The 24,396-nt window shown below is 52.9% G+C and overlaps 1 protein-coding gene across 3 annotated transcripts in view; it reads right to left on the reverse strand.

Moving 5' to 3' along the window:
* Positions 1–3,917: 3,917 nt before the first annotated feature.
* The window catches only part of Alpl (alkaline phosphatase, biomineralization associated), a 55,016-nt gene continuing 34,537 nt past the window's right edge, over positions 3,918–24,396 (reverse strand). For all 3 annotated transcript variants that reach the window (NM_013059.2, XM_063287200.1, XM_006239136.5), the window contains exons 2-12: positions 23,225–23,373; positions 18,238–18,357; positions 17,651–17,766; positions 16,524–16,698; positions 15,281–15,456; positions 12,070–12,213; positions 10,312–10,381; positions 9,036–9,170; positions 6,006–6,197; positions 5,344–5,463; positions 3,918–4,867 (exon numbers count right to left, since the gene is read on the reverse strand). In NM_013059.2, the coding sequence (NP_037191.2) occupies positions 4,602–4,867; positions 5,344–5,463; positions 6,006–6,197; positions 9,036–9,170; positions 10,312–10,381; positions 12,070–12,213; positions 15,281–15,456; positions 16,524–16,698; positions 17,651–17,766; positions 18,238–18,357; positions 23,225–23,285 (1,575 nt within the window). In that variant the 5' untranslated portion in view covers positions 23,286–23,373 and the 3' untranslated portion in view covers positions 3,918–4,601. The remainder of the gene's footprint in view (positions 4,868–5,343; positions 5,464–6,005; positions 6,198–9,035; positions 9,171–10,311; positions 10,382–12,069; positions 12,214–15,280; positions 15,457–16,523; positions 16,699–17,650; positions 17,767–18,237; positions 18,358–23,224; positions 23,374–24,396) is intronic.

Consider the following 24,396-nt stretch of genomic DNA (forward strand, 5'->3'; position numbering starts at 1 on the left):
GCCTGTTCTACAACGTCAGGTTTCATGTCCAATCTCCCTGACGGCCACAGGGACAACCGTGAAGAACTGGGAAAGGACCTGGCGCCAGGATAGTAGCAGAGGAAGCCACTTAGGGGGCTCAAATCCTCCCCTAAGTGCTTAATCATGACCCCACCCCCACCCCAGGGAACATCCCAGTGGGAGGTCTTCAGTTTAGCTTAGGGGGTAATTACAAACTTTGCTGTCTGGGTCTCTCCCCCAATTCTCCCCAAGGAACCCACAGTCCTGTGGTTTATGGGGCTGGGGCCCTTGTCCTTAGATAAATTGACACCTTAGGAGCAAGGGAGCAGGGTATCGACCATCTACAACCATCTACATCTGGAGCGGGCTATCATGCCCTTTGAACCTCAGCTTGCCCATCTGTAAGTGACAGTGACACTGTCTACCACTCAGGATGATGGTGAGTCGGCTGTGCAAAGTGTGTCCTCTAGGCAGCAGCTCCCTTCTATGTCCTGTCCAGGGCACTTAGTATGGCGCACGGCACACAATAGGTCTCTTGCTGACTTTTGTTCTTGATCTCGGAGCACTTGGTAAGTTGAACCACTCAGGTACAGGCATAAACTCCTCCTCAATAACCAGGAGCAAGATTGCTGAGAGTCATGTCTGGGGCTTTTCCCACCTCGCTCCCACAGCCACAGCCTAGACTTCCCCGCCCGGCCTGTTGTAGCAGCCTCCTTGTGGTCGCCCAGCCTCCAGCATCATAGAAATTTCCTTAAAACTGGCTGCTGAGAGGATGCTTCCGCAGTGGTATTGATCATGATGCCCCCAGGGTCTTCATGGGCAACAGCAGGCTTCTCAAAATGGCACCGGGAGTCCTGCGGCCCAACCCACTCTTCCCAGGTCACTGCCTCTGAACTCTCTTAGGCCCCAAGCCCAAGCCTTCCCCATGTCCGGTCTCACTCCATGAGCTATCTTCTCTGTCCTGCTTGCCCTCTGCCCACCACCTCGATCACCCAACTAGTTAGGTGCCTCCTTCCTAGCCCCCTACTCTTCGTGTTCCCTACTCTGGGGTGGTGTCGCTAAGAAAGAACTTGTGGACAGTGGGTTTGTTCTCTGTTCGGTCACCCAGGTGCAGCACGTGGTATCTGTGAGTCAAGTGTCAAACTCTCAGCTTCCACGGTGGCTTCTGAAGGAGCTGAGAGCAGTATAGGGGGATACCAGAGATGATGGCTAAGCTACTGACAGGACCCTCTTCCAAAGAAGCCAGAGACTCAAGTCTTCCACAACATCTAGAGCGTCTTGAGAATTAGTGGAGCTGTCCCTCAAACTTCCCAGCCCCCTCCCTCAGCTATTGCAGGGAGCAATTTGCCCCTCCCCCGCGCCCCAAATCTCCTGATCAGAAGCCAGGGTTGCTACCCCAGCCTCCACTTCCATCACCTGCTCCTCAGTGTTAGTATGCTAAGGGTGAGAACCTGATTTGTTGGTATGAGGCAGATGCTCAACTAAAAAACTACATTTCCCAGCACCCTCTGCACTTGGGGGTCACGTGTCAAATTCCTGCCAATGAACTCTGAGCGGAGGCTAAGAACGCTCAGGTGGCAAATCAGGGTGCTTACTGGCTCTACTAAGAAGATACTGCCCAAATGGAATGGCGGTGGTGGGAAGAGCCTGGGTCTATGCCTCTCAGCCAGTGTACCCATGTGTTGACATGGAAACAGAGTCACATACTGTGTTATGAAGAGGACCTGCCGGTCCATCTCTGTCCTTGCCTGAGAAACCTGAGAACAAGGAGACTTGTGAGCCACTAGATGCTGATTACAATCAGTGTGGTTGCTGGGGACAGAGGTGGGTCCACTGCCGACATCTCTGGCTTAGACTGGGAGGCATAGCCCACGTGATCAGCAGCCAGGGTGACAGTGCCCTATGATGTGTGTGAGCATCCGGATGTCTTGGAGAACATCCTGAAGAGGAAGAACTAACTGCATGTTCACTTTGGGGACTTCAGTGCCCACAGCGTGCTAGGCTGGGGTGTCAAAGGGCTGCAAGACCTTGCCCCAGTCTACAGGGCTGAGACAGGTGTGACCCCTGTGGTTCTGACTCAGCCATGCTCCCCGCTTTAGCACATCCCACAGCTTACTCAGCAGATGTGTCTGTCCTCTCTAGGATCCTGATTCCAGTACTCGCTAGGGGGTTTCAACCTTTCAAGAAGCAAGATGGAGGCTCGGCGTGATCTGTCTGTGATACAGCCCTTAGCCAGGGAGGGAGATGGAGAATCAACATTCCACTTCTTCCACACCCTGGGGGTGACTCTGAAGTCTACCTCTTGTGCCCGGCGGCCTCATCACACAACTAACTCCCTCGTTCCTTCTTCTTCTTTTTTTTTTTTCTTTTTTCTTTTTTTCGGAGCTGGGGACCAAACCCAGGGCCTTTCGCTTGCTAGGCAAGCGCTCTACCACTGAGCCAAATCCCCAACCCCTCCCTCGTTCTTTCTTTTTCTGTCTCCACTCGCTCTCAGTTCGATAATTCATTCCCGCTTCAGGCCGAGACACAAAGCCATGGTTCACACACAGTCCCTATGGTAATCATGCTCTTAGCTACATGGGTAGACTGCAGGCAGAACTGGGGGATGTTTAAAAGCATGTGGATGTAAGGAACTACTAAGTGACAGTTCAGAGAGATCGCAAAAGTTTCAAAGGGATTGTGCTAATATCTCAAGGCGCTGTGGTACCCAGTTCAAGATGAGTTGGAGAGCTCTGTCCTGGACAGAACGCATACAATTGAATTTTCAAGCCTAGCATCCGCTTAGCTGTGCTTCCCTTTTTTTGCCTTGACTGCTAGGAAGCTCAGAAGAAAAAAAAATTGCTCACTGTCCTTTCAGACCCAAAAGAAGTCCACTCCAGATATTCGGTGTTAGTTCCCGTTTAACTGGTGTGAAGCCTTTGGCTCCTGTTTTAAGTGGTGAGAATTGTGAGACACTGGCCGGGACTGAGTGGGCAGGAACTTGGAAATGTATCATAAACAAATAAACGATGTTATTGAGTGCAGGAACGTTGGCATCGAGCGAATTTGGAGTCAAGTCTCTGTCCGCAACGTGGGAGACCTTGACAATCATACACCTCTCACACTGTGGGTGATCCTCATTCATAAAGTGGGTGATGGGGAGGTCTCCCTCAAGGGGGAGCCTAGTACAGGCCATAGTTATTGGTTATAGGCAGGGGCCAGTGTTCACTCTCACAAGCAAACGGACTTGAGGCAAGCGGAACAAATCTAGGGGACTCTGTACCCCAATGTCTGTAGCAATCCCACCAGACGGCGGCGTTATGCACTAGGCTGCTAAGAGGCCTGCAAGGGAAGGCGTGTGTCCGCCGGATTCACCAAGAACCTCTAGTATAATCGTGTGTGAGCAAACATACACCACAGTGTGTGTGTGGGAGGTGGCAGGAGGTGACAACTCCATGGAGTGATCTTTTTCCTCCTACTTTTTCATGAGTTCTGGGGATCACACTGGAGTTGTTATGCTTGTTCTCGGCGGCCAGTGCCTCAATGGGCAAAGCCTTCTCACTGACTGAGCCATTGCCAGGCAACTACTGAGCCTTTATACAGTGCCTGGCATTTGCTGACTAAGGCAGGAGTGAGCAGCTACACCTCGCTGGGCTATGCGGTGTATTTTGTGAGTATAAAGGTTTAGGGACAAAGGACTCCCCCTCTTTTAATTCTCACACTGACCTATGAGTAGATTGTCTCTCATTGCTACACATGGCGGCACTGAAAAACACAGTGGATCACAGCTGGTGAGTGGTGAGGCCCCCCTTGTCTGACAGGAGCCCCGGCCTCTCGGCTGGACATGCCCTCACCCTGAGTCCAGTTCTTTCCTCAGTGATGGGCCTATTTTGGTCTCTTTCCCACTGACCACAAAGACTCAGCTCTGGCCTCAGAAATATTTGGAACATTTTATTTAAATGTCTTGTGTTCCCTTTTAACCAACACCAAAAAGAGAAATTAAAATTTTTTTCTTTTTTTTCTTTCTTTTTTTTTTTTGCTATTCCAAACAGGGGAGTCGCTTCAGTGAAGGGTTGGCGAGTCTCTGGAGCTGGGTGGGGAGTGTGTGCGTCCTGTCCGGCTGGGTTGTTCTTCCCAGCCTGGCCACCCTGGGTAGACAGCCAACCCCGGAGGTGGCTTCCTGGGAGTCTCACCCTGAGCAGACCTGGTCTTCCCTCCAGGGAGGGTTGGGTTGAGGGACTGGCTGTGACTATGGGACCCAGTGTTCCAGAGAGAAGGGGTAGGGGAGAGAAGGTCAGATCTGGAATGTTCCATGATGGTTGCAGGGTCTGGAGAGTATATTTGGTAGAAAAATAAGGTGCTTTGGGAATCTGCGCAGTCTGTGTCCTGCCGGCCCAAGAGAGAAACCCACCCTGCTGGCCAAAAGGCAGTGAATAGAGAAACAACGGCAGAGCCAGGAATCCGACCCACGGAGGGTTCCGGGCGGAAGTGAGGCAGGTAGCAAACTTCTGTTCCTGCTCGAGGTTGCCTGGGCCTCCCCGTTGAGTGTGGGCGGCCAGGTGGCAGGCCACAAAGGGAGGGGAGCCGGCTGTCCATTGTGGGCTCTTGTGGGACCTGGGCCCTCAGAACAGGGTGCGTAGGGGGAACAGAGCCAGTGGAAGCAGCAGGGCCCCTGGGGAGGGGCTGCTCGCAGAGCTGGCCCAGGCACAGTGGTCAAGGTTGGCTCCAATGCAGGAGGCATACGCCATGACGTGGGGGATGTAGTTCTGCTCATGGACGCCGTGAAGCAGGTGAGCCATAGGGCCCTTGGCAAAGACCGCCACATCTTCCCCACCGTGGGTCTCGTGCCGCAGGGGGACAGCGGACTGGGCCTGGTAGTTGTTGTGAGCTGTAGGTCAGAAATATCTTTTAAGTGCCTGCCTGAACCTCAGAGCCGTGAGAGAAATACCCCCTTTTCCTCACCCCCAGACTGGCCTGAAGGACCTTTTACAGGAGAGGAAGCCACAGCTCAGCAAGCAGGGAAAGCATTTCACCAGACACAACGGGCTCCAAACCAAGTCTGCCTCACGCAGGAGACCACACTCTCAGCCCTTTACAGCGGATTCACCTAATAAAGCACATGTGGTACCGACACAGGCCAGGCACCAAGCTAGGCTTATAACACCTATGGCATCTTCCAGGGTAAAGTCCCCAGCAGGCAAAAGCCTTTCAATGAAGAAATCAGGTGTCCCAGGTCAAAGTTACTAAAGATCAGAAGAGAGTCCAAACTAAGGTTCTGACTCAAATCTGGACTACACCAAGACCACATCAGGCCAGCCTTGAGGGATAAGAGACCCTTTGCCCTCCCAGCCTCTGTGGTCTCACCATAATCCACCATGGAGACGTTCTCCCGTTCACCGTCCACCACCTTGTAACCAGGCCCGTTGCCATACAGGATGGCTGTGAAGGGCTTCTTGTCCGTGTCACTCACCATGGGAGCCAGACCTGCACAGGGAAGGGGCCCAAGGTCACAGTGGGGAACTGGCAGCCTGGTCAGCAACCCCCTAATCAAGCTCCTCCAGGTTGGTGGCTCGATATTTCTTGGTATCCTCCTTAGGAGGCAAAGCTACCTTCACGAAGTCACCATACAAATGCCAGGTAGGCGTTTTCATGCCACCAATTATCTCTTTTCTCCCATGCCACCAATTATCTCTCCCTCCCTCTTTCCCTTCCTCCCTCCCTCCCTCCCTCCTCTGTCTGTCCATCTTTCTCCTCTCTGTCTCTCTGTTCTCTCTGTCTCTCTCCCCCTCCCTCTCCATCTCTCTGTCTCTGTCTCTATCTCCCCCTCCCCCTCCATCTCTCTCTCTGTCTCTGTCTGTCTCTGTCTCTGTCTCTGTCTCTCTCTCTGCTGTCCTACTCTACACACCCACCCACGGCCCTGGTGTTTGGCTCTCCTTTATTCTCCCAGTATTTCTGCCACCTTCCTCGGTTTTTGTAGGATCCCAGCAGGTGCTACTTTGTGCCTTTCCCACCCCAGGCCTACTCACCAAAAATGGAGTTGCCCCTGGGGGTGTAGCCACCAAACGTGAAAACGTGGGAGTGATCAGCAGTAACCACAGTCAACGTGTCTTTCTGGGAAGTCATGGTGCCCGCCTTTCCGATGGCCTCATCCATCTCCACGGCCTCATGCAGCGCCTGCTTGGCCTTGCCTTCATGGTGCCCGTGGTCAATCCTGCCTCCTAGGGACATCAAGACAAAGGCCTCCCATAAGGCGACAGGGCCCTCACAGGCCCCAGGACACTGTCATCGGAGTAACATCTCCTTGATAGGGGATGACAGCGACCTTCACCAGGGACTCCCTGTGCCAGGCCCACCTCGGGCATCTCATAGCCAAGCAGCCTTCAGAGGGCAAGCAAGGAGAACGTGGGGGGCAGATCATGTGGGGAGAACAGGGCCACAGAGAAGGGAGAACCACAGGCTCAGAGCCTGGATCTCTCCCACACGCCCCTGTTCTTTGCTCAGCATCTTTAGCTGTTTTAAGGGGTGGCTGAAACCTTCAGCAGAGGAAAAGGGAGGGAAGGGCGGGGGAGCATGCTTGAGTCTCCACTGTGAGCTTGGCACGACAAAGAGGCATCGAGTTTGATTTCAAGACAACCCTGGGCAGTGGGGGTGTCTCCGGTGCAGCAATTGAGGAAGCGTGGGGGAGTGGCATTCCCATGGGAGTACTGGATAGGGGCTCAGGTCCAACCCATTCCAAAGCCCACAGCTTTGTTTCGTCCATGAACATATCCCTATGCGCAGAATGCATGAGGACTTCTCTCTGGCACAAGTCCCCAGTGCCTGGGCAATGTCATAGTGGGCTTCCAGAAAGGCCAATGGAAGGTTGAATCCCATAATGCTGGACCCTTGGAGCAGAAATATGCAGTACTTAGCTTTCTGCAGGATGCCACCTAGTGGTCACTCCCAGTTCTGAGGGTCATGAGCTGGGGCGCCAAGGGGTGCTCCCTCTCCACTAACTTCATTCACCCTCATGGCCAGCCGGCCAGCCAGCCAGGCTTGGCCGGGCGGGCAGGCTGGCCTTCCCTTTGTTGTGGTTGTGGGAGCAGCTGGCCTGGCCCTGTTCACAAAGAGGACCACTCCCAGGGGACCTGTGTTCACCACCACGGGTTCCTGGCGTTTCCTCAGATCAGAGGCCTGCTTGGGGCCAGGCCGAGACCGCTGTGCTGGTGGGAACCCCAGGGCTTGGCAAGAAGGCAGCCTAGCTGGGCAGGAGGCCATTGGCCTCTGGAGGGTGGAGGGGCCTTAGCGGGTAAGTGTATATTGGGGACATGTGCGTGTGTGTGTGTGCATGTGTGTGTGTGTTTGTGTGTGCAGACATGCCCATGTGTCTTCATGGGATAAGATTATGCCTACCTCAGCAGGGCCACCCAAGGGACCACAGAGGGCAAGGGTTGTAGAAATTCTGGAAGATTCTGGAAACTCTGTTACCTCCTATTGTTGGTTTGGCTACATTGTAATTACAATGGTAGCAATGGAAACACTGACGAATAAGGTTAACTCTTTGCTTCCCCAGGGTTTGTGTACTTGCTGGCTACTGGGTGCTGGGTGTGCATGGCTCCACGTGGGTGTGTGCCTACATGTCTTTTTTTTGTTTTTTTTGTTTTGTTTTGTTTTGTTTTTTCCCGGAACTGGGGACCGAACCCAGGGCCTTGCGCTTCCTAGGCAAGCGCTCTACCACTGAGCTAAATCCCCAACCCCTACTTGTCTCTTCTCAATCACCTTCCCCCTTTGTTTATTTAGTTTTAAGCTATTTTATTACTTATTTATTGTTTTGTTGTTATTGTTTTGTTTTGAGACAGGATTTCTCCATTGTAGCCTTGGTTGTCCTGGAACTCACTCTGTAGACCAGGATGGCCTCAAATTCAGAGATCTGCCTCCCGTATGCTGGAATTGAAGGCTTGCACCACCACTGCCTGGTTTAGTTTTATTCTTCTCTCTGTTTGTCTATTTTTTTCTGTCTCTCTTTTTGCCTCTCTATCTCTGTCTCTCTCTGTGTGTGTGTGTGTGTGTGTGTGTGTGTGTGTGTGTGTGTGTGTGTGTATGTGTATGTGTATGTGTGTATGTATGTATGTTTGGGGTGCCTGCACAGGCCAGAAGGTGTCTGACACCCTAGATTGTATTTTTGGCCAGAAATTTATGCTCAGTATTTTCACCACAATTTTTAACCAGGCTTCGGTGCCCAGATAATTGGCATAACCTTCATTCCAGGCTCTTGGGCCTGTACAGTGTCTCTAGAGCCGGAGTTAAAAGTGGTTGTGAGCTGTCTAACATGGGCGCTGGCAACAGAGCTTGGGTCTTCTGCAAGAGCTGGGTCTTAACTGCGAAGCCATCACCCCAGCCCCTCCACCCTCGTATTTTTGAGACAGGGTCTCTCACTGAACCTGATGGTTATGGAGTCAGCTAGGCTAGCTGGCATCAAGCCTCAGGGGTCCAGCTGTGTCCACCCCTTCAGTGCCAGATTACTCAGAGCCTGACTTTTCCACAAAGGTTCTGGGATCTGAACTCAGGTCCTCGTGCTTGTGTAGCAGGCACCAGGGAGATGACTGAACCGCCTCCCTCAATCCTTAGTCCTTGCTTTATTCTTCTAAGAATGATGGGGCCAAGTCACCACTCTAGGACAGGGGACAAATTTTGGCCTCATTTTACAAAAATGCTTGGTGAAGCTCCCATAGCCATGGATGGTAGCAGGTGGACAAGAACCAATGTCACCTCCCTGGCCTCTGACAGCCACAGAACATGTGGAACTGTTTTTGTATGGGTGACACTCACAGGCTGGATGGCTCTCCATAGCTAAGCCTGAGAGAGTCTTCTCAAAGGCAGATGGCTTCTCCTCTGCCAGGAAGCCCTCTCAGATTGGGATGGTATACAGGTAGTCTCCCCCTCCCCTGAATTCTCACTGTCTTTGCTGGGAGAATCCACCACCTCCACTCTTCACCCCGAAACTGGCAGTTCTCTGAACCATTCCATCGCCTAACCCACGCCATGTTTCTGGAAGGTTTGTCTCCGTCACCTCCTACCTTCCACTAGCAAGAAGAAGCCTTTGGGATTCTTTGTCAGGATCCGGAGGGCCACCTCCACCATCTCCGAGAGGGAAGGGTCAGTCAGGTTGTTCCGATTCAACTCATACTGCATGTCCCCGGGCTCAAAGAGACCTGTAAACGTGGGAAGGATATGGGTGCCAAGAGCCCCGAGCCTGCTGTGAAGACCCCAAGGAACCCAGGGTGTCACAGAGGATACAAAACCTCTACACTCAACTTGGAGTAAATCTAGGAGGGGCCTTACCTGGGAGGCTCTGCGGATCCAGCAATGGATTCAGTTTTTATTCTCCTCACAGCCTATCTCACCAGGAACACGGGGCCTACAGTCCGTTCCACTAGGGGCAAGGGGTCTACAACTCACCCTACCAGAGGCACGGGGTCTACAGCCCACTTCAGCAAGGGCACGGGGGCTACAGCCCACTTCAGCAAGGGCACGGGGGCTACAGCCCACTTCAGCAAGGGCAGGGGGCCCTAGAGCCCACCTCATCAGGAGCATGGGGCCTACAGGCCACCTTACCAGGGGCACAGGGCCCAACTCGCAGAGGAGGAGAAGGAGGAGGAGGAGGAGGGGAGGAGAAGGAGGAGAGGGGAAGGAGGAGGGGAAGGGAAAGAGGAGGGGAGGAGGGGAAGGGGGCGGCGGCTACAAAAGGCCCAACAACTTGCTGTTTTCAGCAGGTGAAAGGGCAGATCTGCGACTCAAACCCAAGAGGCAGTGAACTCTAGACTGGACTCAGTGGGGGCAAAAGGAGCACGTGCATATTTATAGGTAAGGTCTGAGGGCACAGTGGCTTGTGCAGTGAAGCGGCAGAAACACAGGGGTCATTGTCTCTTAAGCTCTCTGCCCTCAGTTTTCTCCCACGAGAGCCATCCCTCACCTTGTCACCATGCAACGGCCAAAAAGCAGCTCCAGGGAGCCCAGTGCAGCCTCTGTGCCATGCCACCTCGCACCAGTGGGAGCTGACCTCCAAGATGGTGCGAGCCACTAGGCTCCAGAGTGCCCACTCTTTTTGGTGGCCCCTACTCTCTAGGGAACAGGGGTTACCCCAAGGACCAGCAGAAGCTGCCTGGCTGCTTTTGCCCTGGTGTGCTGTGTGCTTTCCCTTCTCTTGGGTTTTTGAATGCCAACTGGGGCTCGACTCCCGCACAGCTTAACTCCACAAACCAAGCCTTTCCTCCCTCTGCACCCTGGAAGGCCTTGCAATTGGAATGTATTTCCTACTACTGCAGCCGTGGGCTTGCCGCCTTCTCTACTTACCTAAGAGGTAGTCCACCCTGGAGGGGTCAAGGGCCAGCAGTTCAGTGCGGTTCCAGACATAGTGGGAGTGCTGGGGGGTGGGGTGGGAGGGGTTGTGTCAGCACAGGCCTGGAAAGCTGAGGAAAAGCCCCAGCTGGCCTCAGAGTCAGGGTGGTTCAGCTCCCCTGCATCATTTAACATCCTGCCCTGAGCTCCTATGGTCTCTGTACTCAAGAAATGACAGAGATTATTGGCTACAACCCAGGCATATGTGGATCCTGGGGACTGATCAAGGAGAGCTTCCTAGTGGAGGGGACACCCTTTTGGAGGTCCAGAAGGCAAAGCAGGAACTGATCCATCTGGGACAGGGAATTGCTTTCCCCATAAGGGTGTCACAGGGTAGGTCACAGAAAGCTTGAATGCCTACAGAGGGAATGAGTGGTGTTTGGACGTCTCTGGAGAGCCAGGAGGGAGTGAGGTCTGTGCCTTGGGAATCCCATCTGCGGGGGGGGGGGGGGTAAAGGAGACACTGCCTCCCCCAGAACATAGAATGAGACAGCCTGGACTGTGGGCCCAGCACTGTGGGGAATTTGCTGCGTGTCTTCAAGACAGCTCTTGCTTCCTCTAGGCAGTGGCTTTGGGGGTGGTTTTTTCCAATCCTTTAGGTTGCTCTGGGGGGAGGGGGGAGGAAATGAAGACTTAAGCTTGGGTCCCCAGGGCCCTGCTGTGTCATCCAACACTCACAGCAGTCTCTTAAGACTGTCCCCACTTCACAGATGAGGACACACAGATGAGGACGCACACCCGGGTTACTGAGAACCACTTCTAGCTCCTTTATCGATGCCCGAATCTGGGATCCGACAGTGACTCTTACTGGGTAGGGCTCATGGCAGTAGGTACAGGCCCCTGCCTGTGCCAGGAGTCTACAGAGTCCCCAGGGAAGAAGGATGGCTTGCTGGTCCTGATCGTGACATCCGAGACCAGGAGGATGTCTCTTTGGTTTGCCTATCCAAGCTGCCCCAGGAGGGGAAAGAGAACAGAGTCCCTCACTCCCACAACGCCTACACAGCCATGGGGCTGTCCCCAGCCTTGCCCACTTTACTCTTCTTAGCTCAGCCTCTTATGCCAGCGAGCCTCCCTGGGGACCCCATGGAACCCTGAGAAACCCAACCCCAGAGTGACATCAAAGTGGCTGCCAGGCTGCTCCCCACTGTCTTCAGGCCTGACCACAGTCATTTCCAGACCCAGCTGCTCGGCTGGCCCACAGCAGCAGATTTAAAGGGCCAGAGGCCTCTTGGAGGACCCAGAGCCTGGCATAACCCTGTTCCAGACTCCCTCTCCTCCCACGGGTGCCCTGGCCCAGGGCATGTACTCTGGGCTTTACACCTACAGCCCTAGCCAGCCACTTTTACAGAGCCCTGTTCTCCCGTCATCTGCTCAGTGCTGCATGCCGACGCCCTCCCATTTCTCCCGGGCTTCTGTTGTAGCCCTTCTGCTTGCCTCCAGATCCCAACTTCCTGCCATCCAGGCACATGACATTCCCTGTTAGGTGCCCAGCCTGTCTGGGATCCATCCAAGTGACTCCCTGACCCTGTCATCATCCCCCTTGGTGCCGCCCATCCTACAGGGAGCAGGGGTGTCTTGTCAGTCACAGGGCTGTGGAGTAGAGCAAACAAAGGAACTTCTGCACTCTCACTGGCAGAGAACATTCTATACATGGATGGGGGATCCCACGGTCCATGGTCCCACAGCTGAGCCCACCCGCAGCCATTGGTTTACCTTGTGTCTAGGTTTGAAGCTCTTCCAAATGCTGATGAGGTCCAGGCCATCCAGTCTGGTGCCCCTGGCCTTCTCATCCAGTTCATATTCCACATCAGTTCTGTTCTTGGGGTACATGTACTTCCGGCCGCCACCCATGATCACCTGAGGGACAAAGGAACCATCACACCCAGGGTTCTAAATTGTCCGGAAGCCCCAGAGGTCCCAAGTTGGAAAGCAGACACCAGAGTCTGGGTGGAGGTGTGGACGAATGCCCAGCTGGGTGAGGCCTGGGCCTTATTCCCTCAGCCTCTCTTTGCTCAGAATGGAGAGATAAAATCGCTGACCTAGCAGGACTGTGGTCTGGGGCTTCTGGGTGGAATATTAGTGTTCCTGAGTAGCTAACATCCCCTACCCCCGAAGGAAAGCTTATTAGCTGCGTGTCGGGCTCTGAGCCAGTAAGGCAGATTAACTCACTCAATCTCCTAGCCAAGGTGCCAGGGAAGTGGTCTGCATTTTCTCCCTATAGACACAGAGAAGTCATTTCTCGCCCCTCAGCTGCACAGAGGTGTATGGCACCAATAAGATTCAAACCGAGAAGGCACTGCTCCTCTACCAGAAGCCCCCCAAGTGCTCTGCTGTTTGCGTGAAGCCAAGGATGGAGACTCCGGGGGTGTCTTCTCCCACAGTGAGTGGCCTCGGCCAGGGAGGTCTCGGGGCAGCCCAGCCGGGAACCAGTCCACTGCCTGGGCAAACACGGGCCGCCTCACGTCTGTGAAATTCCTGCCAGGCTAATTTTATCCGCTGTGGCTGGCATGCGAGGGCGGACGGATGGACGCGGGGTTGTTTGTTTTCCTAGGGAATCCATGTTTGAAGTCCTAACTATTTTTAAAGTAGGGGCCAAGAACATAACAGCCACAGCCCATGGTGACCACCATACTGTGTCCTTCTGTCACCGTGGGCACCAGCCCATCTTGCTGCCCCTGGCTGACACCTGAGATTCACCGTCTCCAGATGGGGCAAAGTTCTCTCTCTCTCCTATTTCCCATGGCAAAACCGGAGTTCTAGGGGATAAGGAGAGAGATCTGGCCGTGGATGTGGGTCAGTCATGGGTACCCAGGAAGGCCAAGGACACTGAAATAAAGAGCTGACTCTACTATTCGGCAACCAAGGGTGTATTTCTTTGATCTTACAGGACCTCAGTTTCCTAGTCTGTAAAGTGGGAATAACAAGTCAGAGAAGAAAGGCAGTCATGCAGTGTTGCCATGGTCTCTACTATGGAAGGTGTCCCTCCAGAAGGGAACAATGAAGCCAGACGGGGGGGAGGGTCCTACTCCCACCCTGTGTCGAGGAGCTTGGATAGTTCAGACTGGGTCTGGGAGAAAGGACTCCAGGTCACTGGCGCCTTCTCCTGTTCCCACAGAACCTGACCCCTTGGCATTTTCAGAGTGGAACTGAAGCCCCCAATCTTCCTGCCCGGATCGCATGGTTCCCAGCCCGGCAGGGACTTCACACGGGCTCATTAAACCTCCAAATAACAGACTTGCTGTTTGCCTTTGGGGTTTGGGTTTGCCTCTCTCTCTCTCTCTCTCTCTCTCTCTCTCTCTCTCTCTCTCTGTCTCTGTCTCTAAAGCAGAACATATTTATTTTCAGAGTGGACACCAGGATTTTTGATTCATGGATGGTCTGGGGAGTTTTTGGGTAGCGGTGACAGGGGCAAATGCAGCTGGGGGAGTGAGGGTAGAAGGGCTTTAGGAAGTCCCCAGCCATTCCTTGGCTCCTGCTCTCATGGCTCTAGGAGACCCCAGCCCCACTCACTGTCTCCAAAGCTTTTGTCCCAAAGTGCCTCTCCCTGCCTCAGCCGCTCCTACCCCAACTGGCTACAGAGTTACTGTAATCACCTCACATGCTCCCCCCACGCATGCACACCCCTCAAGGTAGGACCAGTGTTCTCCCCATGATCTCATCTTGGCCTCCTGCAGCCTGTGGGTGGGGCCCGGGGTGGGAAATGGAAGGATGAAGGAGGGGGCGGGAGTGAGGTCTGGAAGGTGGAGATAAAGCCGGGGGTGGGGTGTTGTGTTCCAAGTGGCTCTTACCTAAGAGGAGTCAACAGGACCAGTGTCCTGAAAGCAGCTCTGTCACCTGCTACTTGTAAAAGAGAGCCTTGGGGGCTTGAGACACTGAGCAGAGAGAGAGGGATGGGAGCTTTTTCTCTGAGCCTCACTGGGCCCATACTTCAAGCTCAGGGTCATGGTCAACCCTCATAGCTGAGAAAGAACAATTCAGAAATTGTCCCCAAGAGCTGAGGGCCTGCAAGTAAGAACCTGCTTGGGTGTTGATGTCTGAGCACCAAGGACAGGTGGCTTTACACATCAAGCTGTTATTTGAGCACTCCCGGGGGCCAGGCTCTGTGCCAAACTCAACTGGGATTTTCTTACTTAGTTCTTCCAGTGAGCTGTTGGAGCGGGTCCAGTGGGCAGAAGGGTTGTCCAAGGGGAGGCTCAGAGAGGTTAAATAACAGCCCCAGGTCACACAGCTAGCAAAAGGTAGAGTATGGGTGGGAAAGGCATAATATGCTCTGGCTGTTTTCTGGACATGTCAGCTCTATGTGCAGGCATGTGCCACTCTGTGCATGGGTCATCCCCTAAGACCATACGGTGAGTGCGTGTGGGGGGTGTCATGGAGTACTGCTCGGGAGTGTCACTGCATGCTGTGTGTGTGTGTGTGTGTATGTGCGTGTGCGTGTGTGTGTGCATGTGTGTGCGTGTGTGTGTGTGCATGTGTGTATGCATGTGTGTGTATGTGCGTGTATGTGTGTGAGCGTGTGTGTGTGTATGGTGTGTGTGTGCGTGTGTGTATGTGAGTGTATGTATGTGCGTGTATGTGCATGTGTGTGTGTGCGCGAGCGTGTGTATGTGTGTGTGTGTGTGTGCGTGCGTGTGTGTGTGTGTGTCAGTGATAGTGTGAGCGGGGGTGCACCATCAGGTTCTAATTTATGGAGTAATCCTTGGGCACTCCAGGCATGGCAGCCACACGAGAGTTCACCTCAGCCCCACCGCAGAGAAACCTTACAGTGGCTGCCTGTCCCAACCACAAATCCCTTAATGCGTTGGGAGCTCTCCCAGGTATGTGGGGTGCCCAACCCTTTCCCAGGCCATCCTGGGGCTGAGGCCCCCACCAGCACTTCCCTGTCCCCCACCCCGTTGCGTCCTGTGCCTGTTGCTCCACTCACATCGATGTCCTTGATGTTGTGCATTAGCTGATAGGCGATGTCCTTGCAGCCCTGGCTCAGAGCCTCTGGCGGCATCTCATTGTCCGAGTACCAGTCCCGATCGGCCGAGTGCGCATAGGCTGCACTGGGAGTGGCGTGGTTCACCCGAGTGGTGGTCACGATGCCCACGGACTTCCCTGAAGTGCGGGACAGGAGAGGTTAGCACCCCATCCCCCGCCATAGATAGTCTCCCGTCAGTTTCTCTGGTTATCGGGGCCTCAGTTTCCCTGATTTACATGAAGGCAGATGTAGGCTGGGCTCCTCTCCTCCTTCTATAACTTGTGGAGCTCATGCCTATAGGAAGACCTAGGTGGCCCCAAAGGGACGTCAGACAGAGAGCAGGGCTTTGTCCACCTGCCTTCAAAGTCCCTGAGGCAGAAGGAAGGAGTGTTGGGGATTGGTTCTAATGCTTTGAATTAATCCGGTTCCTTCTGGCTCCCCCAAAATCGGGAATCTACGTATCCAAATGCTGAAAGTCCTTGTCCCCAATTGGTTTTTGATCGATCAATAAAGAGGCAGATAGACTGAGGCAGGACTTGTGGAATTTGCGTGGACTAGAGACCGGGAGGTGTGAGGAGGAGAATTACCATGTCTCTGAGGGAGACGGATCAGATTTAGAGCTGCAGAAGAAAGTTCATCCAAAATGTAGGTGGGAAGGGGGAGCCACTCTATGGGAGGGGCTGCCCAGAAGGTAACAGGGCAGCAAAGACGAAACCTAGATTTAGAAGGGATTGAGCCAGGTGTACTGGAGGGCAATATATGCTAGCCAGGTGGAGGATTAGAACTGCCCAGCCTTTGAGTTAGTCAAGGCATATTTAAAATTAACCAGTGTGTGTGTGTGTGTGTGTGTGTGTGTGTGTGTGTGTGTGTGTGTGTGTGTGTTCTTTTATTTGAGAATCTAAATAGCTACTGGGCAGGTACGTGCATATAAATATAACCGATTGGGAGCACAGAGAGGTTAACAAAGGAATATCACCCTGAGCCTCTGCAGGTTGGCCCTGGCTTGGTCCTTTGACCTTCTCTCAAAACCCCGCATGGGCTTCATGTCATGCAGTCTGGAGTGAAGTGCACAGACCCAGGCGCTCCGTGCAGACTCCTCCGTTCATGAGGAGTCCCCTGGCTCCTCAGCCTGACTCCACCCAACCACGCATGAACGAGGAGACTGCGATCCAGACAGTCACAGACTCAGCCTGCGATGGCTCACCAGCATCCTTGGCCCAGCGCAGGATGGACGTGACCTCGTTCCCCTGAGTGGTGTTGCATCGCGTGCGCTCAGTGGCCGCGCTCACTCCCACGGTGCCCTCGTTGGCCTTCACGCCACACAAGTAGGCAGTGGCAGTGCCCGCGCTGTCGGGGACCTGAGCGTTGGTGTTGTACGTCTGCAATGGGAGCAAGAGTCAGGGGGTGGGCACTCACCATGGCAACCCTACCTCCATTTCCATCTGAGGGACACCCACTGACCATGGAGGGCTCCCAGAACCCCAAGGTCACCTGACTAAGCTGTCTGCTTCCTATGCCTTGGCAGAACTCAGGGTTTCTCTCCTAGTATTGGGACTGGAACCAGAAAGGGTGGGGCGAGCAGGTAAGTCCGGCAGAGGGAAAAGAACATATGTCCCTGAGGGGAGGGGAGAGTGGGCCTGTCTTCTCTGTTACCCCTACAAACAGTCATCACTATGTCCAGACTTCCCAGGGAAATCCTCTAGGCAGGCCTACCTCCCTGGCCCCCATGAGCCTGAGAGCTCACCAGAGATCCAGAAACTACAGCCTTTCCCTAGAAAAATCAGGAACCTGACTCTGGGTGGCTAGGAGGTGCTTGTTACATGCATCCGCACGCGCGTGCACACGCACACGCACACGCACACACACACACACACACACACACACTCACACAGCACGGAGGGTGTTGAATGATTCACACTGGGAATCTAACCTGGGAGGTGTGAACTAGGCCCACTCTGTTTACAGAAAACACAAGATCAGACATAAGCAATCAATGGTGGCTATCGGTGGCTGCTGTCAGTGGAGGAAGAGACAAAGACAGGACACGGCTGTCGCCAGCTCAGGGGACAGCCAGTCCATGGGCATTTACAGTAGTCAGGCGCTGGCTACACAGGCACCAGCAGCTTGGGAAAGATTCACATTGCACTGTGAGCACTTTTTCCTCGGTATGTCATACACACGAGAGGTTCTACATGGATGAACTAAAAGCCGTCAGAAACCTTGGGAACGGCTGCTTTTGTCCTGCTTTCACGGTGGGACCATGGGACCCAGGAGGCCTGATGACCTTGTTATGATTCACCAGGTCGAGAGTGGACCTGGGACAGAGCTCACCTTGGAGAGAGCCACAAAGGGGAACTTGTCCATCTCCAGCCGTGTCTCCTCGCCCGTGTTGTGGTGTAGCTGGCCCTTAAGGATGCGGGCAGCTGTCACTGTGGAGACGCCCATACCTGTTGGGTGGGTGGGGGGAATGGACAGAGAACTCAGATTCTCAGGCCCTTTAATCAGCTTTCTCAGGCTCCCAGAGCTCTTCCCTTCTGTGCTAAGACAAGCCAGGGCAGTGGGCGGAAGGACATGAAGTGTCACCGGACAGTCTCTCTGTCCTTTCATACTCTCAGGGTGACAGGTTGGTCCCTTTCTCTTAATCTATCTATTGGAGCCCTCTTCCACAAGGTCCTTCACCTGACACTGGGATTCACACTTTCCAGCAACCCATTGCCTCAGGTTCCAAAGACCCCAGTCTCAAGGCTGCCTGCTCCCCCATTCCTAGCCTAACTCCTCCCCAGCCCCCCAATTCCCAGCCTCACTGCCCTAGACCCCACTCTCAGCATCCCTGCCCTCAGCCCCCGAATCCTAGCCTCACTACCCCCAAACCCCACTCCCAGCATCCCTGCCCTCGGCCACCCAAATCCTAGCCTCACCATCTCCCAGGAACATGATGATGTTCTTGGCCACGTTGGTGTTGAGTTTTTGGAGTTTCAGGGCATTTTTCAAGGTCTCTTGGGCTTGCTGTCGCCAGTAACTGGGGTCTTTCTCTTTCTCTGCAGAGACAGATGATTATCTGGCAAGGCGGGGAATGGGATACCCATCCCCAGGAGTAGACACCCCAGCAGCTCATTGCTGGGGCACTGAGATGATCTACACATGGAGGATGGAGTGAAGGCTTGTGAAGAGGTTCCAGGCAAATGCTGTAAGCCACCCCAAGGACACTGGCATCTTCGCGCATCGCAGCATGCGAGGAAACCCAAGGCCAGAGACACCAAGTGACTCTCCCCAAGACACAGAGCGTGAACAGACTCAGACTTTGACAGAGACAGACTTCCCTGCAAAGCCCACACTTGCCCTTCTCCAGCCGTGAGCAAGCCATTGCCAGCAAGCGGTTAGCAGGGAAATCTTTAACCTCTGCACAGACATCCCTAGTGGTATCCAGCTACATCACTGGTAAACTCTGTCTGGCTTATTCATTACAGCAGGTTCAGCAGGCGAGCGGTTTCCTGGGGAGAACCCTGTGGACGGAGCTGGAAAGCAAGCCTAGCCCTTGGCTGAATGCCTTACACAAGGCGCCCTTGTTGGGGTAGCAGGGAAGGAATGGGCTGGGGCTCCATCACCACCCCTCACTCTAACACTCACTGTCCCCACTTAGGCCAGCATCTCAGAGTTTGGGGATACAATAAGACCTACAGTTCTTCCTCTTCCTCCTTCCCTCTGTCTCTGTCTCTCATAGTAATCAAATCCATAGCCTTGGTACCCTGGGCAAATCACTTCCCCAAGCCTTAGTTTCCTCACCTGTCAAATGGGTGTTTTTGAGGACTACACTAACTCCGGAAGTGACCGGATTCAAAGAGAAGGCCCAAAGATGCCCTTTCACCTTTTTACATCCCCGTATTCCAAGGAGATTGCTAGGGTTCCGTCTCTGGAGTTGGTGAAGGGTCTCTACTGTTTTATAAGGCTTCCTCTCTGTGGTTCCCTGGCCCCACTAGACCCTCCCACAGAACTGGAAGCCCAAGGTTGAAGGCTCCCTGTGGATGCCTCCTTCAAAGCCTCTCTCTTCGGTCAGGATGAGGTAGAGACAGAGGTCAGAAGAGGTGAAGCCTCCAGTCCAAGGACACAATGTATGTCTGAGGCCAGAGATAAGGTCACACGCTCCGGCCTGTCCCGATATACACTTGTCCCTCAGGAAAAGTCTCTCGGTCCAGGCATGGAACCCTGCCTGTGTGCCAAGAGTTCTGAGCACCCTAAGCTATGGCTTCTCAGCCACCTCGTGGGAGGGGCGTCACTTTCTTCTAGCAGGAAGGGAAGAGAGAGAAAAATGAGCTTTACTTGAAATGAGGACATTCAAGCCACCAAGCAATGGCTACTACATACAGCCGAGGGAGGGGGACTACACTCCACCTCAAGTCGTGGGCCTGCCAGGCCTCCAGCCCTCTTCTCCTGCATCCTGCACCCCAAAACTTGCCTGCTGTCTTCACCTCTAAGCTCCAGGCCCCCTCTTTTAGAAGCGTCTTCTGGAACCCCTTGTTTCAAACCTCACAGTAGAGCCTGCACCCCCCAGGGGAAGCTGGAGGCCTGGGCCTTGCTGTCCACCCCTGTGCACTGGGTAAGTTCTTTGTCCTAGTTTCTGGCCTAGGTGACCAGAAGGGGGAACTGGTGACGGAGGCCTTAAAGTTGTAACAGACCCACTTGGATTTTAAGACAGGGTCTCTCATTGGATCTGGAGTTCATTGACTTGGCTATGCTAAATGACAAACCCCAGGAACCCTCCAGTCCCACAGGCCTAGGATTATAAGAATATGCCCCTACAAGTAGCTTTTTCACAAACCCAGATCCTTGCCAACTGAGCCCTCATCTCCTCAGCCCCTGGGTCAATGGTTTAAATCACTGGTTCTGTAAACCTGGCTGGTTCTCGCCTCTCCCCTGCACACACCAGAATGCCCTGGGTCACAGAGCATTTACGTGAGTGCCACTTGGGGGTTGAAGAACTTCAGCCCGATCTAACCACATGCCCATTACCACAGCAGTCAGGCAGACACCGGGCCTGACTGACGCCAGTCTGCCCCATGTCCACGATCTTTCTCAATACCCGTCCCGCCGACATTCTAACTGGTCTCTCTGCTAGATAGGGAATCCGATGAGGACTCTAGAGTCTGTTTCTAAGAAGGGCTGAGTCAGTACCAAGCCAACCTCCTTACCAGGGAGCTGGCAATATTAAGCAATGATGGTTTGGATGACTTGATACCAGGAGACCATTATTTCAGGGGAAAAACGGCAGGGACAATGCCCAGGATGTGACATTATGTCCTAAGGTACTGATTAGAACCTATTACATGAATCCACTCCCATGGTTCCAGAACATGCTGAATGACACTTGGCATCAGGATGGGGTTCCTGGGAAGGGCACTGAGGAGCTGGCCTGCCCTGTGCCTAGGAATGTCCCTCTGATCTGGGCAGTGGTTTCACAAACTATGTGTGTGTATGTATACATACATACATACATACATACATACATACATACATACATACATACATACACACACATTATATATTCGAGACATCTAAGATTTGTGCTCTTTATTCTGAGTTATAATTAATTATAGGAACCAGGCAGTGTAACAACATAGCATTCTCCTTGGAGGGTTTCTAGAACACAGCCAATGAGGTGGCTCGTGGGGCAAAGGCGCTTACCAAGACGCTATCTGATCCGAGTCTGATATCTGGGACCCATAAAGTAGAAGCCGAGAACTGACCCATACATGATCTTCCCATGAGAACACACAAGTGCCCATGCGTGCACACATGCACACACTAATCAGAATGTATTTTAAGCAGCTAGAAGGAGAATGAGAATTGAATTGTTAAGTGTTTGTGGATATTTCTCATCTGTTGCTTTTCTGCCTGTACGTATGTCTGGGTATCACATGTGTGTTTGGTGCCCTATATGTGCCATGTAGATGCTGGCAGCTAAATCTGCATCCTTTGGAACAGCCGGTAATCTTAACCCCTGAGCCGTCTTCCCAGCCCTATCTGGTTTTGTTGTTGTTGTTGTTTTGCTTTTTGTTTTTTTGTTTTGGGTGGGGTAGGTTTTGTTTCTCTCTCCCGTTTCTGTCTCGGGTTCATCTCTCACATCTGAGTGGACTGTGGGTGCTGAGAGACAGGAACTCTGTCTAGATGAACCTGGTTTCCTATGGACAGGCCTCCCTGGACCCTGGAGAACAGGCTGGCCTGAGACTCTCACCACCGTTGGAGCAAACGCTCTGCCTATCTCCTCTGTTAAAATAAGAGACTCCTCTAAGAGGGGGGGAAGCAACGTTCTGTGCGCTCAGACTTCAGTCAGATACTGAATCAGTCCCTGTACTCCCTCCATGGCTCCAAAGAGGAGGGATGTTAGCTCCCAGGCAGACGGAGAAACTGAGGTTCTTCATGGAGGGAAAGGAAGACATTCAGTCACATGATGGCTGGAGCCAAGGAGGGCTCGGCTCCTGTTGCTGACTCAGGATACAAAAGCCCCAGGAAAGATCAGGGCTAAAAGTGTTTGCTATGAGAGCAAGGTGACACGAGTTCAGGTCCCCAGGGTTATGCACCTGTAACTCCAGTGTTGGGGAACCGAGACAAGAGAGATCCTGGGGCTTGTTAGCCAGTCAGTTTAGTTAAAAAGGTGAGCTCCAGGTTCAGTGAGAGACCCCCATCTCAGAAATAAGGTGGAGGGCTGGAGAGGTGGCTCGGTGGTTAGCAGTACCGACTGCTCTTCTAGAGGACCCCAGTCCCACACGGAGGCTCACAACTGTCTGTATCTCCAGTCCTAGGAGACCCAATGCCTGTCTCTTCTGGCTCCCCTGGTCACTGCATGCACTTGACACACACAGATATACATGCAGGGGGGAAAAAGAAGTGCCGAGAAAGATATACAACTAAGGGGCTGGAGAGATGGCTCAGTGGTTAAGAGCACTGACTGTTCTTCCCGAGGTACTGAGTTCAAATCCCAGCAACCACATGGTGGCTCACAACCATCTGTAATGGGATCTGATGCCCTCTTCTGGTGTGTCTGAAGACAGCTACAGTGTATTCATCTATAATAAATAAATAAAATTAAAAAAAAAGATATGCGACTAAAACCAGGCCCTACCCTCAAGAAGAGGAGTGGAAGCTCCCACAAGGACTTACGAGGAGAATCGTGGCAGGGGGTAAGCAAGGATAACTGTAGAAGAACTCTGGGGTGTCAGGGCAGACGCAGGTCTAGCTGAAGCTAATGGAATGAGTGTGGTTTTGAAGCAAGAGATAGAAGGGAAGAGACAGCCCGAGTTTAGCTGGAGGTTTGAGTTTAGAGTATATCAACCATTGGTACAAGAACTTGTCTAGAATTAGTGAATGACCTGAGGTGTAAAAAGCGTTAAACAGGGGCTGGGGATTTAGCTCAGTGGTAGAGCGCTTGCTTAGCAGGCTCAAGGCCCTGGGTTCGGTTTTCAGCTCCAAAAAAAGAAAAAAAAAGTGTTAAACAAAGTAAAACATTGTAGAAATGCTTCCGGTGGGTAAAACAAAGAAATTCCCCCATAGAAACACTGACCAGCAGTTAAGAATGTGTCTCTTACCAGAGACCAGAGCTGGGTCCCAGCACCCATGTGGGGTGGCTTACAACAGCGTTTAACTCCAGCTCCAGGGGATCTGGTACACACTCACACTCGTGGGCATGCACACACACACACACACACACACACACACACACACACACACACACATTCATGCATTTAACTCTTCGCAATGAAGACCAGTCCAAAAGCAAGCCATGGGATCTTGCTTTGAGCACCTGGCTCCCAGCTCTTAAATACTTTGGACAGGTCCATGACCTTGAACCGGGACCACACGCTCACGTGACCCTGCCCACCCTCTCCTTCCACCTGAGTCCCGCAGTCCTACCTGGCACAAATGAGTTGGTAAGGCAGGTGCCGATGGCCAGTACTAAAAATGGCAAGATCATGGTGTACCCCGAGATCCGTTCCTCGCTGGAGCCCAGATGGGTGGGAAGAGGTGGGGGGCAGTGTCAGCCGTTAATTGACGTTCCGATCCTAGAAGTTGGAAAAGAAGAAAATAAGGCCCGTTTCACAACCCTGGGGCAGTTCCTTCCTTCCCCCGCTTTGCTCCTTGATTTTTTTCAGTAAGAACGTGTTGATTACCGAAAAGCTGTTGTTGGGCCACCATTCTGGGAAGAAAACCACGCAAACAGTTGTGTAAGCAAGAATGCATTGCTGGGTGCCCGACCTGCCCTCAGGCAGGTTTCTTATGCTGCACATTTGACAGGGGTTAAAGTTGGGGTCCCTTGGAGGGCTGTGCTCCAGCCAGACCTAGGCCTAGTCCAGAGGCTCTTGTAATTCTGGAAGCTCTGCTTGCTCACAGACCACGCATCAGGAAGTAAAGCCTACAACTGAGTCCACAGCCTTCTGACCCACCCCTGTGCCTCACAAGACAGGGATAAAAGAACCGGAGTTTCTTCACAAGGACATTTGTACCCAGAACACCAATATTCGCCCCATTCTTTCCGACGACTTACCAGTTTTGGGTAAGCGATTATAAGCAAAAGTATCTATGTATCCCAGACTGGCTGAGGATAACCTTGAACCCCTGATCTTCCTGTCTATGTGTTCCCCGGGCTGGGATCACAGGGCAATGTCTCAGACGCTGACTTGCTTTGATTTTTTATTTATTTTTTTAAGAATTTCACTTCATTTTGCCAAAATTATTTCCGCTTTTTGTTTGTCTTTGTTCCGTTTGATTGTTTTTTGTTTTGGTCAGTGCTGGGATCAAACCCAAGGCCTCACACAAGGTGGACAACTTTGGCTCAGATTCCTTGATCCGAGCTTGCATGTCCCTGATGATTACCATGCTAAGCAGCTTCCCAGGGCCTCCCTGGCCATGTGTATAGTGTCTGCGCTGGCGTATCTGTTGAGATATTCTGCCTTGGAGCTGGGAGATAGCTTAGCAACGAGAAGTATTGGCCAAACAAACCTGGGATGTGAGTCTGATGCCTGGAGCCTAAGGTGGAAAAAGAGAACTGACTTTGAAAGTTGTCCCCTAGGGTTGGGGATTTAGCT

This window comes from Rattus norvegicus, chromosome 5, assembly GCF_036323735.1.
Source record: "Rattus norvegicus strain BN/NHsdMcwi chromosome 5, GRCr8, whole genome shotgun sequence".
Classification (NCBI taxonomy): Eukaryota; Metazoa; Chordata; class Mammalia; order Rodentia; family Muridae; genus Rattus; species Rattus norvegicus.